The following is a 16,938-nucleotide window of genomic DNA, read 5'->3' on the forward strand; positions in this document are numbered from 1 at the left end:
AAGGAAAAGGCAGCAAGGGCTCACCTCTTACCTGCCTTGTGAACTTCACAACACGCCAGCTTTCCAAACCTGCCGAAACACCAGCAGCAACATGCCAACAGGCGGCCAGTGTTGGATACCAAAAATGTGGCTAGTCCCACACAACAGATTTTGGAAGCTTAGGATTTTGAAAACCTGTATGAACAATTTTTACATTGATCGACTCTTGAAATGAGGGTATTCTGATTTTAGTCCCTTTTTAAGCTCAGCTTGTTTTCCACTATGGAGTATACCACCTGTTTCCCATAGGGATCTTGGCTAACAAAACACTAACATGAAATGTCCTTTTGAGACTTCCGTTTATATCACGTTACATTTCTTACTCGTTTTTTTATATGAATTGAAACTTTTCTCTCTCATACATATCCATGTGCATACACAAAGCCTAGTTCTATAGTTTCATTTTTATATGCAAATGAAACCATTTATGCTGATTAAGGTTGTCCTTGTAGTAGGTTCGTAGAAAAAAAATCACCGACTTTTGAAGGAACAAGCTTAGCAGAACCAGCCTCTGAGGCCTGAATGACAGTCTACAGATGAATAATAATGAACTATAACCAACGGGCAACTCAACATTGAAAGTAGTGCCTCATTTTATTTGACCTCTGTCTAATGGAATTGAGATTAGGTGGTACCTAATTGTCTCCATTGAGATGTTGGATGTTTTGGTTGGTTGGTTGGTTAGAAACTTGGGCAACAAGATAGAAATGTAATTAAAAATATTTTTGTTCTCCAAGGGAAACTTATAATTTTGAATTCCAATATATTGGCAGCAGTGGTGGTAGAAGGGAGTTTAAGAAAATAAAATAAAATGGCCAGATAGGGTGGTGCATGCTTATAATCCTAGCACATAGGAGGCAGGTGGATCTCTGAGTTTGAGGCCAGCCTGGTATTTATTTATAGTGAGTTTCAGGACAGCCAGAACTTCACAGTGAAGTCCTACCTTGAAAATAACTATAACAAAAACAAAAATCAAAAACAAAGGGGAAAAAAAAGACTCAAGGCAGATGTGAGTTTGACCGCAGACTGCTATGAGAACAGAAGAAGATACAGTGTGCCTAAGCACAGCACATGACCACAGACGCTCAGCCAGCAGCAGCTACCACAACTTAGCCAGCATGTCCAACTGTGAATAGCAGAAGAGACACATTCAAAAGGAAAAATGACTTGACTACCCAAGAGATTCAGGACACTTGGCTTTTAGCTTGCAGGAGATTTTCCTAAGTAGTCAGTCCCCAGATCAGAGACGGAGAGACAGCTTGAGTTAGGGCGAGAATACAATAGTGCTCAATTCTCCCAAACAGTTACTTCTTTCTTTCGGCAATACTGGTAGGAAAGACATAAAATCTCTTTACATTTCCATAATAAAAGTCCATAGCCACTTATTCATTATCCACAAAACACTCCATGAAACAAGAAAATAAGGCTTGTGTTTGCTTAACCCCTGAGGAGGAGCAGCAACACCTGATGTATAAATACCATGGCAGAGCAAAAGCCTGCCTCCCCTCACTAAACAAAGTCTTGGGACAATAAGATGTGGTGTGCCTTTCAAACCCAGTGAGCTATCTCTGTGTTGCAGAGTCGGTTTGACCATCAGTGGACAGATTTGTGGTTTGAGAAAACCAATGTATGGTCTTGTCCCCTGCCAAGTTCTTGGTAATAGAATGTTATATAATAGTGGTATAGAGGCTGGAGAGGTTAACTCAACCTCCTAACTCAGAGGTTAAGAGCAGAGGGCCCAAGTTGATTCCCAGCACCCACACTGGACAGCTCATACCTGGTTGCTTAAAACTCCAGCTTGGGAGGACTGACGCCCTCTTCTGGCCACTATGTTCTCTGTACTCATGTGCACAGACCCACATATACACACATAACTGAAAGCCAACTCGTCAAAATAGTGATTGTTGTATAACTTTGTAGATGTACTAAATTCCACACTGAGCTGAATGTAAATGTGGTGAAATTTATGTTATGTGTGTTTTAACAAATAAAACCACACAAAACTCTAAAAGATGCATTAGATGATATATTTTTTCCAATTCTGGGTGGTATCTGTAGCTTTCTTCCTAGTTGTGTATACTACTGTCACATGCTATGCCCTGAATGCCTACATGTGCATCCACTCTGCACAAATCTCTGGTTCCACTTGGTAGCATTTTGGCATCACTCAGGAACATACAATGTGTTTGTCTCCACTCTTATTTTCAGTAGATGCTGAGTCACATTAGCTGCACAAGCACATAAGCTCCTTGGCAAAGACTCTTTGGCTTTAGCACATATTTATCTACTTTAGAAAATTCTCCTATCCAAAGGGCAGGCTTGGACTGGGTTTGTGTCTCTTCTCTCCAAAGGCACGGCATGGCTTTATTAGGAGATATGGGGAGGGGGGAGCGTCCCAAAGCCATGGCTGAGACAGTTTCCAAGTTTCGTCTTCCAACCAGCTCAGCTTGGGCAGGGTGGCACTCAGGACAAAGTTGATATTGTTCTTTTATGAAGCACAGACCATGAGAGTTGTGAGCCCAAGCACAGAGGACAAAGGAGAAAGAAGGTAACTGGAAAAGACAAGAGAGTATCACCAAGAAGTCCTTGAGGAAGAGGGTGTTGAGTGACCCCAAGGAAAGGCTCCAGGCAGCCTCAGAAGCTTCATGCTGGTCTAGACTGTCCCGGATAAGCAGGGAAGGGTGACTCCAGCCTCCCTCCCTGCAGGGCGGAGCCCACTTCCTGGGCAGGGTGCTTTCTCTCTCCAGCCAGCACATTTCAGCCGCTCCTGCTATACTGCCTCTTTCCAGAAATATGAAGGCTTGCTATAGATGAACAGGCCTGTGATGGCCACAGCTACCAAGAGCAGGGAGAAGAGAACCATGAGGCCGATGTAAGTGGAGTGAGGGAGAGGCGGGGACAACGGCTGTTCAGCTGGGATCATGTTGGTCAAGTTCAGCATGTAGCCCAAAGTCCACCCTGCGTTGCTGTCTTTGATCTGTTAACAGAAGGGGAAAATCTTGTTGTTCGTGGTCCAAAATGATAGTTTGCAGTCTTCATGTATCCCCACCCACATAACACTGAGTAACCGATAAGAAGATAACACCTTGTATAGTTCGAACTATAGATTAATTCTATATGCTACAATTGGGGGTGATGGGGGAGGGGAGAACAAAGCAAATGATTAAAGGAGAGGTTGGAGCCTCACCATTAGAGTCTAGAGTGTCAGAGTTTGGTGATTGGCTGTCCAGTTCACCCGCTGGGAGCACTTAATTCAAACAGACCACAGAAGGTCAGGTTTCTTTCTATTTCATGAGTTGAGGTGCTAAGTGAGAGGTGACAGGGAGTAGGTAAAAAGATGAAGGAATAATGGCTGGCTCTAGTCTTTTACATCCATCTCAGGCCAGAGAAGCCACATGGAACCAGGGCTTCATGAGGGAAAACGTGGGGAAATAATTCCAGCAAGTCACCTTTATAAAGTTAGAAGGTTATATGTGCCTCTCTGAGAAAGGATTCTTATTAAATTATAAAGCAGCCTCTGACCCTCTCACCTTTAGAAAAATAATGTCCAGTCACTCAGAACTTACAGGAATAGGGGTGGTATTTGCATAACAATTTTGGAAAGGTTTTATTACAAAAGCTGTTCGGGATGACATAGAGAAGTTAGCGTACACAGACAAGCCTAAAGAAACTCTGCACATGGTGCCACTCAGGACTTCTGATGTCCTTTCTTTGTGACACGTCCTTCCAGTCCTCTGTGAACATGTAGCTGTTGTTTTCACAAAACAAATAAGTTAAGTATTACATCGTATCTGGATAATTCACTTAGGAACACTTGGTAAACATGACTCCCTTAATATATTTCTGGATCATCACTAGAATATTCTTACCATCTTTTAAAACACACACCAGTGTAGACCTCCTTTTAGCCATTTTAACCAAATACTTGGTATCTAAGGAGTGGGGTGATGCGACAAAATGATGTGTGTGCTTTACGGCTTTCAGCACATATTGCGCCAACTTACAATACTCCTTTCTTCTGAACTCTGACACATACTGATGATAATATGAAAAAGGACTGTTTTTTCCTTTCAGTGTGAGATAGGGGAGTCATTACCTGGACTTAGAGACATCAGCCCACTTCAGTAGCATTTATCCCAAGAATGTAAATCAAGACCACCCTGCATCTCAATCAAATCTGAAGCAGACCCTTCTAGCAAAAGAATAGACTGACAGAGAGGAAGGAGGTCTAGGATGTTAAACTAAGGAAAAGGTTCCTTTACGTGAGCAAGATCTGCAGGGAAGTCAGTAAGTGCCGCAAGTGTGTGCACGGGGCGGCTACCGTCCTGCTCTGGCTTGTCTGAGATCTTTGTGGGTTAAAAGCTGGTAAACCTATTTTAGGCATTAGCAGGCTCCAGGCTAGCAACACAAAGAACACCGTTCTGTTTCCCAGCAAGCTGGAGTCATACGGCTGCTTGCTTCTTTACTCCTGGATGCCTGCAGGTGGCACTGTGGCAGAGCACAGCAGGGAGGTTATTTCCTAGGTCTCGCTCTAGGCCAGGTTGCCAAGCAACAGCCCCAGCAGCAAGGATGATAAGAGACCAAGTTCTTCATTTCCTGGATCACAAAGGAGGCCTTTGGGGGGGATTCTGTAGCCAGGACAGGGGCTAATGAAGTAACATTAAATGAATGAATTGACTCTTTGAGAGCCAGTTACAGTTCTATGGGCAGGACGGTGAAACGGTGAATCCCAATCATTAAAGACAGTCTACAGCTGCCTGCTGTTCCCAGAAGGGCTTGTCATGAATGCCAGCCGGTGGAATGGTGGAACTGGCATCAATCCAAATCAAAACTAATTGGGTGGACACCCAGCTCTTCTAAGTTCAAAATTGCTTTGTTACCAACTCCCACACCCCCAATAGATTCCCAAGTTACCTTGCCCATAAAATGAATCTGTTCCCAGGAACTGTCTGTGAAGTTATAGCCTTGCAGGAGAGAGAGGATGTAGGCGCCCGAGAAGCAGTACTCACTCAGGTACTTCTCCTTTACTGAAGGATAAGATGTCTTTGTCTAAAAGAAAAAATAAAGGAAATATCAAACCTCTACAGCGAGCCTCTCTCTGGCTCCTTCTCACTACTAGACCCAGTGAAGAGACAAGGAAGTCCCCAGCTCACAGAGGTCTGAGGCTCAGGCTCTACCACAGGCTGTGGGGATGGTGTGTCACTCCTTCAGAGGCCACAGGGTTTTAAGTTCAAGTCTCCCCTCCTGAGGAAGCTTTTCTTCCTAGGGGCTCTCTGTGAGAACAATGAGTGTGCTAGGGGAAAGGAGGTTCCTTCGGTCTAGGAGTTTCAGAAACAGTCAGCTTCAGCATTTCAGCCCATCCCTTACTCAGCAATCATGTTAGCAGATTAAAAGCTGCAAGAGCATCATCTGAGGGCCTCTGCTCAAGCAGTCTCTGACACGCCATTCACAGAGCCGTTAGAGTTTCTATAGGCATCTTAGGGAGATCATGTCCAACGAAGTCCTGTCGCTAAGGTTAGCGCGGAGGACAGTATCAGCATCCCTTGGGAAGGCGCCAATCTTCTCCCCAGGGTTATCAACCCAGAATCTGCATTCTCACTTGATGATTCTGTCTGTGTCTGTTTCTTCCCCCCACACCATCTATGTTCATCAAGAAAGGTGGCACCTCCCTTTCCTTCCCTCCTGTCTTCTCTGCCTGGTTTTGGTATTCGTGTTAACACTAAACCTGCAGAGTCTGTTTGGAGGGATCATTTCCTGCTTGTTGTATGGAACACCTGCTGCTGGTTCTTCCTTAAAGTTTAGTAGAAATTCATAACCCTTTCCTTGAAAAATCAAATCAGTAATATATTACAAAAAAAAACATGTACCATGATCACGTTTCATTCTAAAGATGTGAGAATGGTTCACCATATGGAAATCAATAAACGTGACATAGCATATAAATACAAGAAAACACCATATAGTCATCTCAGCAGATACATAAAAACTCTTTGATAAAATCCAGCAGTCCTTCCCTTCTGATTAGAGCCCTGAAGGACTAGAAAGAACACATGAAGGCTGCCCACCACAAAGCAATAGCCAACATGGCACTACACAGAGAAACCTGACAGCACTTCCTCTGTCCTCTCTCTCCCCGGGTCATCAGCGCAGTGCGTAGGTTCTGAGTAAAGTGACAACCAGAGGAAGAAATGGAGGGGAAGAAGTCAAACCGTTCCTAGCGCAGACACGACCATCGTGCCTTATTCTTTTGATCTAATACTCACTAGAGCAACACTACCAGAAAACACTTCCATGTTACAATTTAGTCAAAGTAGTAGAACACAAAAACAAACACTCAAAAAAGTTGGTAGCTTTGCTGTACACTAAAAATGGTCTTACAGGGGCTGGAGAGATGCCTTGGCTGTTAAGAGCACTGACCGCTCTTCCAGAGGTCCTGAGTTCAATTCCCAGTAACCCTATGGTGGACCTGATGCCTTCTTCTGGTGTGTCTGAAGACAGCGACAGTGTGCTCATATACATATAATAAATAATTCTTTCAAAAAACTGACCTTACAGACAAAAGAAATCAAGAAAATAATCCCCACTCACAGTGGCCTCAAACAAACAAAAAACCAGCCCAGGAATGAACCCGATCAGAAAGCTGAGCAAAACTGCAATAAAAATGTTCACACTGAAGAAGACACTGAATAGGAAGCCTCTGACCACATGGACCAGCATAATTCATACTGTCACAGATCCCTGGCATTGCTGTTGGTGGAGCAGAAATCAGTGCTCTCATGATGAGAAAACTGCACAAAGGCTCCTCAAAATGCGTCAAGTAGCTGTGCATGACCCAGAAGTTTACTAGCATGGGCATAACCGAAGGAAATAAAATTGATTTCAGAGAGAGACCTGTAGTCTCACTTATTGCAGCATCATCCAGAACAAAACAGATAGGGAATTAACCTATGTTCACAGAAAATGAGGCTATATATAAAATAAAATTCGAGTTAGCCCTATGCACACGTGTGGGTACACACACACACACAAAAAAAAAAATGACATCTTCCCTTTTGTACAATACAGGTGAACCTGGAGATTATTTTGTTAAGTCAAAGAAACCAAATACAAGAAGGCGAATACTGAATGATCTTTCTCATATGGAATATTAAAAGGTTACCATTCATAAAGAAACTCATCATTATATAGTTAATAGAGACTCAAAAAGATTTCATAGCATTGAGGCAAGGAGCAGTGGTTATTGGAGAAGGGGAAAAGCAACTGTACGAGGAAGAGTAGGTCGGTTAGGAGATGAAAGGTCATTGCCAGGCAGGGGTAAGCTCTGATCTTCTCTTGCAAGGCAGGTTTGCTATAACTAGCAATAACAAAATACATATTTAAGAAGGTTGTTGAATGCTTGCTCCACAAATAAATGATACATGATTAGGGTGAAAATTAGGACCATTACTCTGATAAATGTGCATGGTGCAAATATATCCATCAAAAATAAAACAATAGAAAAACCACCATTTAAAAATAAAGGAAAGATTGATGGGGGGCTTTTGGGATGATCTTTTTTAAAATCCTGCATAAAGGATAGATGTGCCTGCTTCTTCTTTCTTTCAACTGTAAAGGCCGTGGGAGCCACCCTGTATCCATGACAACAGAACAGAAGAAGCAATGGCTGAGTTAGAAAGAAGAGAGTAACCCCATGTAAGCAGCTGCTTGTCGCAAAACTGTGTTAAGTGAGAAATGTAGGATGTTGCTTAAGCCATCATTACACCGTCAAGGAATGGCCCACTCTGTGGCCTCCTCTAACACACTGGCTGGACCCTTGTCCCAGACCAGCATAAGGTTGTGTGCCACTTCACATCCTCCATGACACCGAGGATATGGAACCAATTTCACAGTCGTGGTTTCTGGTCACTTACCTCTACCCAAGATTTTGAGCAAAAATTTTTTGTTATCTCAGTCATTTTCTCCTGAGAGAGGACACTGTTTTTTGCTATCTTCTTAAAAAAATCCATCACAAAGTAGAAAGCAGAAAATGCCTGTGGAACAGAGAACAGAGAGTTTCAGGCTGCGTCCCACACACAGGGACACGGACTCAAAGCCCAGAGCCCAGCTACGGGCAATCCCTTGCCTCAAAGAATCGGTCTGCTCCCATTGCAGCTAAAAATAAACCCAGGGGAGGTTCCTTTAAAGATACACAGTTTAAATTTTCTTATATAGAACTCATATCTAACTTAGCAAAAATAAGTAACTGTGTGCATTAGTCCATTTGTATGACACTCAAGTTTTGTTTTGTTTTGGGTTTTTTGGTTTTGTTTGAAATCTTCCAGCTCACCCAGTCTAAACAGTTGTCTGGTAATAGAGCAGGCATTCTGCTTTTATCAGCTTTCTAAGAAAACAACCAAGAAAGTAAACTCAGCACCAAATTTATCTATAAACGAATAAAAAGGTGGAACCTAGTATTTTTTGACATTGTTTAGATGAAGCCCTGGTAAGCACATTTGTTGAAACAGAAACAGCTCCACATTTGGGATTAGGAACCTCTCCCCCAAACTGGCCACTTGACTGATCCCTTCTCTCGATTCTGTATTGTTCTGTCTTGTTCATCGGTTCCAACTTGCTTGTCTGCTTACCAAGCTCTAGGGTTTAGTGTGACTCTGCCCTGGCAAGAAGCTTTGTAGAGATGGGGTGGTGTCAGGACCTGGGTCTCTTTCCTCCACATTTGTGTCTGAATCTACCTTCCAAACATTTTTTTTTCATGGTTCACTATGACTGTAAGTAATTTGTTTTTATGTTTGTTTGTTTGTTTTCAGTTTGGAATACATCTTAAGTATAATAAAGGTGACAATATTCAATATTGCAAAATTTCTACTAAAGTAGAGCTTACATCCTCACAGACAATAGTGTAGACACTCTTGATTTGATGGCCCTGTAGTAAATACTCTACATATCTTAACCCTAGAATTGCTGTGAAATTTAAGCGACCGAGCAAGGCACTTCTGTACTGGAAATCATAAGAGTAAATATTTTGATAATATTAGAGCTGAGGACCCGCAGTCAGTAAGTACTTATTTGCATGAATCACTAGGTTTGATTCCCAGTACTACAAAAAAAAAGTATTTTTTTACCTTTACATTTATTTATTTATTTATTTTTATTTTTCCCTTTTCTTAGATATTTTCTTTATTTACATTTCAAATTTTATCCCCTTTCCTCATTTCCACCCCCAAAACCCCCCTATCCCATCCCCACTCCCCGTGCTCATCAACCCACCCATTCCCACTTCCTGGCCCTGGCATTCCCCTACACTGGGGCATTGAGCCTTCACAAGACCAAGAGCCTCTCCTCTCATTGATGTCCCACAGGCCATCCTCTGCTACATATGTGGCTGGAGTCATGGGTCCCTCCCTGTGTACTCTTTGGTTGGTGGTTTAGTTCCTGGGAGCTCTGGGAGTACTGGTTGGCTCATGTTGTTGTTCCTCCTATGGGGCTGTGAACCCTTTCAGCTCCTTGGGTCCTTTCTCTAGCTCCTACATTGGGGACCCTGTGCTCAGTCCAATTGATGGCTGTGAGCCTCCACTTCTGTATTTGTCAGGCACTGGCAGACCTTCCAAACTTTTATGTGGACTCAGCCCCTGGTTCGTGTGGAAGTGTTCACTCCTACACACTGTCCTGCTTAGTCAGCCTCCTATTTGGATTTTAGTCTCTATTTTCCATGTACATTTTGCTGTGGGACAAAGGTTTATAAACAGGATCAATCACAGATCCACCAGAAGGGATTGTCGAATAAATTTTTTGTGGATCTTTCAGTTTACTTCTTGATGTCCATTTTTCTGATTGGAAGATCCTTAGCTTTTCTCAAATTCTCCAGAATTTTGTAGTCTCCTGAGGGGTTAAACAAGACTGGACTGTTGAAGATGCTATGTTAATGAAAGAAGCTAATCACAAAGTACAAATAGCATTTGATTCTCCTGGGATGCTGGCTCCTGTGATAGCCTGGGCGGGAATGGAGTGGAGGTGGGGGTGGGGGTGGGGGTGTGACCATAGGAATAAAGAAAGGGAAAGGGAACAGGGTCTTAGAACCCCTTTCAAGGACTTCCACCCTATGACTTTTGGAGACTGTTCAACATGACAGTGCTCTGAAATCGAACCTCAGATCTCAGAGAGTTTCAGACTGTGGGACATTTTGGATTTTGAAGACATTTCATCATTTGCTATCACAAGGACAGATGTAAACCTAAGAGAAAAGATCAAAATTTATGCACACCCACACTGATGTGTAATAGTGTACAATTAACACTATCACACAATTAACACCATGTAACCAACACTGCTGTCTGATCGTGTGTGATTAACACCATGACACATTTACCACCGTGCAACTAACATGGATGTGCTAGTAGTGCACCACTAACAGTCAAGGGAAACTGAAATGGTGCAGTATCAAGGCCGGATAAATGGATCACCGTGGTCCACACTGTACAACGGTAACACCTGTATGACCCCTTTGTGTCAATTTATGGGGAGGCTTGGGTGTGGCAAACCTCGGGCTGACACGCCCCATTACACCTCTGTTCTTCCTATGAAGAATTCGTGTCTCTAGTGGAGTTTGTTCTACAGTCAAAAAAGCTATCTCGTACGGTTTCTGCATACTTCCACTGCATGCAATATGCTCGACATATGAAATACGTTCTATTTAACTGTCGAGGTCATTGACAAGGCTTCTAGTCAACAGCAATAGATTACTAGCAGCTAAGTTTTTGAGGGGACTCAAAGTCTAGGCAGTAGCAAGGGCAGAGAATAGACTTTAGATAGACACCTGACTGTCTGTCATTACTGCCACCATCAGCTATGAGGCAAAGACCCAACAGCACTATTGGTTGCCCTCCAAAACAGCATGCAGGGTGTTCTGGCCCACATTTCTTCACAGCTGAGATGGTGGCAGCTGGTGGGCAGAAATGGTCATTATGGAAGATTTGGTGACAGTGAATGGTGCCAAGTAAGAAATGGATGTGACTTCATAAGCAGAGGTGAGTGACATCAAGGAGGATGAGTTTGTACACTGGATGCCACCAAAGATAACAATCCCACTGAGCAACTTGTCAGTGTTCAGGCAGACAGACAGACAGATAGACAGACAGTGGAGCTCTATGTTTCCAGAGAAGAAGAGGGCACACAGGCAGCAGCTGTGACAGGCTCTGCTGCACAGGGTGTACATGCAGCCATTAGCAAGCACATAACAGGGCTCCTCCACACTGATCCCAGAACTGCAGGGACGAGCAAGGGAGACATCTAATAGGAAGTGCTCCCGGAGGACAGGCCCCACAGTGAGAGCTAGCCCTGCAGGAACACACGCACGTTTCTGCTTTACCGAAAGAGTCCAACCCTCCTGTGCGGAATGAGTGTGCGTGTTGACAGTCTGTCTGGGTGTAGGGCAGCAGAGGCGCCCAGTGCAGCAGATTCTGTATGGCGGTAGGTGGTTACAGATCATGACTCTGCAGGAGCCTTCCTGCCAGAAGCAGGCAGAATGGGCAGCCATAAAAATGAGAAAATGAGAAAAAAAAATCCAAATGAATCCTGAGGCCAGCAAGCTTCCTCCCGGTTAGTGTCCAGGTTAGTGTCACCTCACTTCAACCACTAACACAGGTGCCCTGAAAACTCAGACCCACACGGTGACAAAGAGACAAGAGGAGCTGCTCCAACAGCTGAGCATCCGAGCATCCTGCAGCTGCGCACGGGTGTCAGCCGAGAAACTGTCAGCCACTCTATACCAGCCAGTAGTCCAACCACAGAAGGTGAGCATGGAGCCTCGGCAGGGGAAAAAAAAAAAAAAAAGCAAAGGGAGATCAATAATGAGACAGGCACTAGCTAGGCAGCTCAGGGCTTTGGGCATTTTTCCTAAGGATGCTTCTGTTTGCTAATAACAAATGTGGTTTTGTAAGCCTAGATTTTCTCACTGTGCCTTTAAAGATTTTAGGTTGTTTCACCTTCGGTCATGTTGAGATCCTTTGAGAACTTCGTGCTTACTTTGTAATAAATGTTTCCAAACCTGATTTCTTTCAAAGGAGAAGGAAAACAGAAGACAACATGAAGAGGAGGAGGAGGAGGAGGAGGAGGAGGAGGAGGAGGAGGAGGAAGGGACATCTATCGTCACAACTAACTACGTGGGAGTTTGGAGGCAGGAGGCTGCAAGTTCAAGGCCAGCCTGGACAACTTAACAAATTCCTGGTTCAACATTAAGAAACACCTATTCATAAAGTTCAAGTAAACTTAAAATCGTTGCATGTGGGTTTTTAATCATGTATTTTGTTGGCCAGCAGGGCACACACTTAAGTAAAGCATGAGCTTTAACTATACTTCTCTAGCTCTGCTCTTTCTTGTTTATGTAAGTTGTACAATGTGTTCTTCAGAAATGATTTCTAAATTACCTCATAAATAATTCTCAACAGATGTTCTCTCCTTCCTGTTGGTGTTTCTAGTTTGCTTTGACACTGGATTCAATCTAGATGCCAAGGCCACAACGGAGCCAGACTGGAGGACACAGGCTGATTTTTACTACTGCATTTACAAAGTGACCGTAGAGCATCGGGGCTGAGTGCAGTCATAGCAAGGCTTCCCTCTGCACAAGCTCTGTGCCTCACAGCTCCGGGTTAGCCGGCTCTGGGAATGACAGGTTTGCTTAGGTTTATCCTTCCTAGCTCACGAGAGTGAAAAAGCCCTTAGCTGTCTGCAGCAGCCTTATTCACACGCCTCCCTCTGTGCCCCACTTCCTTCCTCTTCAAAAAGTTGCACTCAAATCAGGGAAAGACCCTGGTCCCTGAAAGCCCTGTAGCAGGAACCTAGTACCAGTTCAGCCACAAGGCATTGAAGCCAGGTTCTGGCTTGGGATTGATGCCAACAGCTGGCCAACTACCCTGCAGTCACTGATGCTGCCATACTCCTCCCAGGAACCTGCAAAGAAGGACGGAAAGCTATCTCTCGCCACAAGGCATACCTGGGTCCATGGCTCTCCCCACTGTTCTTAGAGAGTACTGAGAACACCTACAGTTCACAGCACAGGTCGGATTACAGCACACCCAATGCTCCCTCTCCTTGGGGCTTTTTATGTGACATCAGGTTGGGCATACAGACCATGCAAACAAGCAAACAAACAAACACCTCTCATTCTGGGCTTCTGGGGTAGAACTAAATCTCCTTTCATCTGTTCTTTTTCCTGAAGAGGGAGAAAGGCAGACACAGGCCCCGATTCTTTGATCAGCATTGTGGACAACCAACGAATGTGTCTGTAACCAGGGCCTTGTAGTCGGCACTTGCCGGATAGTAGGAAACTCTTGCAACACACTTACTTCTTAACTGTGATTACAATAGTGTTTGGTCTCAGCAAACAAACAGGCAGTTTGAATAATTAACAGATCAAGGGGCCTCTTTCCTCTTTAGCACCAATGCCTTACTTTATTCTGGACAGATTAGGAAAAGAAGGAATTGGGAGTCAGGATCCAGTGACCATGCAGCCCTCCAAACTGCAATGAAACAGATGCCTATTTAAGTTCTCCCTTAGTGGTTCCCAACCTTCTGCTTCCCAGATGTTTCTTAGAGAAGACATCCCTCAGTGGACTCATCCCATGCCTGCTGCTATGTCTGACATTTAGGGTATTGCTCTCAGCAGACTCTGATGGCTGCATAGCCTGCAGCTAGCCTTCTTCTTCTGGAAGAGGGTTCTGCTTATGGAACCCTCGTCTTATCCAGCTAGACGAACCCAACAATAATGAACCTAAGGCAAACATGGTATTAATTCCTTTTATCAGACGGCTCTGGGGTGTGCATTTCACCGTGGTCTGGCCGACAGACTCTGAAGAGGTACCTGCTGGTTCTGGTGTGTGAGAGAGATGCATGAAGAGACACCTCTCACTATTATTCTCTTTCCTACCTTGCCTTGTCTGGGGATGACACAATGCTTGGAGCAGCAGCCACACTGTTTGCACCATGCAAACGTCAAGAAGATAACGAAGAAGGCAAATCTTAAACACTGACATCATTAGGCCAAGTAACAAATGCCTAGTTGTATCCAGACACTACTGTATGTAGGCTTACATTATTTAAATACTTTATATGCATGTCTTGTGCAACTTGTAACACCAAACACTCTAACCAATGTATCTCACCATTTCACAAACTTACCCCAAAACTCCCATGGAGAGGTGGCAGGAAGACGCCATTGAAGGCACACTGGGAGTAAGGGCAGTGGCTGTTGTCGAAGAGCTCAAGGATGCTCTGGTGGCACTGTTCGTAGTCTCCAGTGCCCTGGATTTGAAACTGATCGAACGGTAGCTTCTTTTCGAATCTTTTGGTGCAGGGAGTGCCATAGAGCTCACTTACATTCACAACCTTCTCATAGCCTGGGTTAAAGCACGGGTCCTTAAGGACGCCACCACTTGAAACCTGAATGGAAGAAGCACTTGAATGCTAATTGATCATACTCAGTGAGGTGTCACCATGTCCCTGTCCTTGCCTTCACTGCCCTTGGGGATATGCTTTTAAATCCTGAACCCAGAAATGCCATGAGTTGGGAATATCTCTGGTCTCTCAGTGCTAAGCACACAGTAGGTCTTACAGGCAAGAACCTCTGTAAGACTACAGCCTAGGTGTGCTTGTGTCTGCATTGCTGTCCCCTTTCTTCCTCCTCAACCAGACTGGGAGCTCCAGGAGCGGGAAGACACCTTAGGTCTTTTATTCCAGTAATGAAAAAAAATAGAGAGGTCTTAAACCCCCAAGGAAAGAAAGGAGAAGCTGCTGTAGATAAGAGATGTGTGGACTTTGGAGCCTAGGGCACCTCTCAGCTACACTTGCTTCTAGATGGCAGTCTTGATGATGATGGTTTTAAGAACAAGAGAGTTCCTGGAAGAGAGAGGTGAACTAACTATCTTTCCCCAGAGATGGGACAGCTGGATGGGACAGCTTCCCTCTGTGTTCATTTGCCAGGGAGTGTCCGGTATAATCTCATTACATCAAGCATGCATTCATGCATTCAAGATGCAGAAAGCATCTGGGGGCAATAAAGTATTATTGATTGACAAATTCTGTGTTTTCCCCACAGTGGTTGTTGTTTTTTCCTCTCTGACTACAAAAATGGTGTAGACAAACATAAATGGTCACGGCTCCCCCCAAACGATAATCTAGTATGTAACTTGTATTATCATCACCACTGGGGCCAGAAATTAATTCCCAAGAAAAGATCTGAGTGGTGTCCTTGGAGATAGTACAGTAAACAAACATGGGAGTGGATGTCTGGGTGGACCGAATGGCTCACAGGGCCCACCAGATGGAGCTTGGTGTCCCGCCTGAGAAGGCTTGGGGAGTGCAATGGCCAGCTTTGGAGCAGTTACTGAATTACGAGGGAAATAACAGGATGTGGGGGCTGAGGACCAGATGTGGGGAGAGCACAACTGAATTCAGTTGCACTTGCCTGAATGTCCTTGGCCAGTTTCTGCCAGAGAGCCTGATCCTTCCCATAGCACAGGAAGCTGTGTGTGTACACAGTATAGTCCTCGCCATAGAGACGGAATTGCAGAGAGTTTTCTGGGGACTCTGTAGTGCTGTTTTGGGGCACGAAGGTGATCTGTGTAGAGGCTCCGCCGAGATCCAAAGCGCCAAAGGTTTCCTGTTTCTGACTGTCTGAGATGAGGCTTAGCCAGCTCTGTTCCTGAAAGAAAAGACGGTGCTAGAAGTCTCTGGACATCCTACTTGCCAAGATGGAGAACCAGGGGCAGAGAGTTGGTCAAAGCCTACTGTGGGTTCCCAAATCAGTATCAACAACCAGCAAGAGGGCTTTGAAGACACAGCTCTGAGAAGAGCAGAGCAGAGGCCAAGAACATTATGGTTCACAAACAAGAACAAATCCCCACTCGGCCACCAGCTAAGTGACCTGGGCCAGAAAAGATTCTACTTTTAAGCATCATCATGGGGGCTCTACTAATGTGGGCAATAATGTGCCACCTGTGTCTGTTCTGAGGAATGAGTCACACCACGGGCAGACTGCTAAGCACTCCTCACTTAGCAAATACAATTTCATTTTGCTTTGCTTTAAACCTAGTCGGACTATGTTGTTCAGGCTGGACTCCAACTTGCAATTCTCCTGCCTCAGCCTCACTAATGCCTCTGCCCAGTTAGTCTTAATTTTAATCAGATTAAAAGGAGACTAAATGAAATGTATCTGGGAGCTGGAGAGGACTCGGTGGTTAAGAGTATACACTGCCCATGCAGGGGACTGGAATTTGATTCCTAAGATCGGGAGGCTCACAGCTGCATATAACTCCAGTTCCAGGAGGTCTGACAGCCTCTTCCGGCCTCTGGAGACACTCTTGTACACAGGCACACTCACACAGATGCACACACATACACATAATTTGTTAAAAATAAATTCTTTAAAGTAGATTTTCTTTTCCCCTGTCTCCCTGAGATGAAGACATGGCTTTGATATTCTCCAGTAATAAGACTAAGGTAAAAATTCCTCTAGCGATGGCCACAAATGTAGACGTATCTTCATCCATCCATTCATCTATCCACCCATCATTCACTTTGCTCAAGACCCAAATATTGCCCAAGATAATAATGGCAGTGACCCTCTTGGAACCACCTCCGCGGTGTGAGGTCTTTACCTGAGTGAATCTGCCCAGCAGATAGTTAATAGTAATCCACCCATAGGCACCTTCCTCTTGTCCAGTGATGATCTTGGCACCCTGGAAGTCAAAGGGGTAGCCCTTAAGGCTCGTGGACACTGCAGCCAGGACCTCGTCTGCCGATTGTTCGCTTTCCATTCTACACAAAAGAAGAGGTGATGTTATCTTTTGAGGTTTTTGTTTGCCTGTTTTTTGTTTTTGTTTTTGTTTTTGCTTTGGCTTTTGTGCTCTT

The 16,938-nt window shown here is 44.4% G+C and overlaps 1 protein-coding gene across 3 annotated transcripts in view; it reads right to left on the reverse strand.

Moving 5' to 3' along the window:
- Positions 1-2,368: 2,368 nt before the first annotated feature.
- Entpd1 (ectonucleoside triphosphate diphosphohydrolase 1) overlaps positions 2,369-16,938 on the reverse strand; it is a 126,057-nt gene continuing 111,487 nt past the window's right edge. For all 3 annotated transcript variants that reach the window (XM_021151676.3, XM_029472705.2, XM_085833810.1), the window contains exons 5-10: positions 16,686-16,845; positions 15,494-15,730; positions 14,209-14,469; positions 7,950-8,069; positions 4,954-5,088; positions 2,369-3,016 (exon numbers count right to left, since the gene is read on the reverse strand). In XM_021151676.3, coding sequence (XP_021007335.1) covers positions 2,810-3,016; positions 4,954-5,088; positions 7,950-8,069; positions 14,209-14,469; positions 15,494-15,730; positions 16,686-16,845 — 1,120 coding nt within the window. In that variant the 3' untranslated portion in view covers positions 2,369-2,809. The remainder of the gene's footprint in view (positions 3,017-4,953; positions 5,089-7,949; positions 8,070-14,208; positions 14,470-15,493; positions 15,731-16,685; positions 16,846-16,938) is intronic.

Source organism: Mus caroli, unplaced genomic scaffold (assembly GCF_978045245.1).
Source record: "Mus caroli unplaced genomic scaffold, Mus_caroli_1 scaffold_20, whole genome shotgun sequence".
NCBI classification, from domain to species: Eukaryota; Metazoa; Chordata; class Mammalia; order Rodentia; family Muridae; genus Mus; species Mus caroli.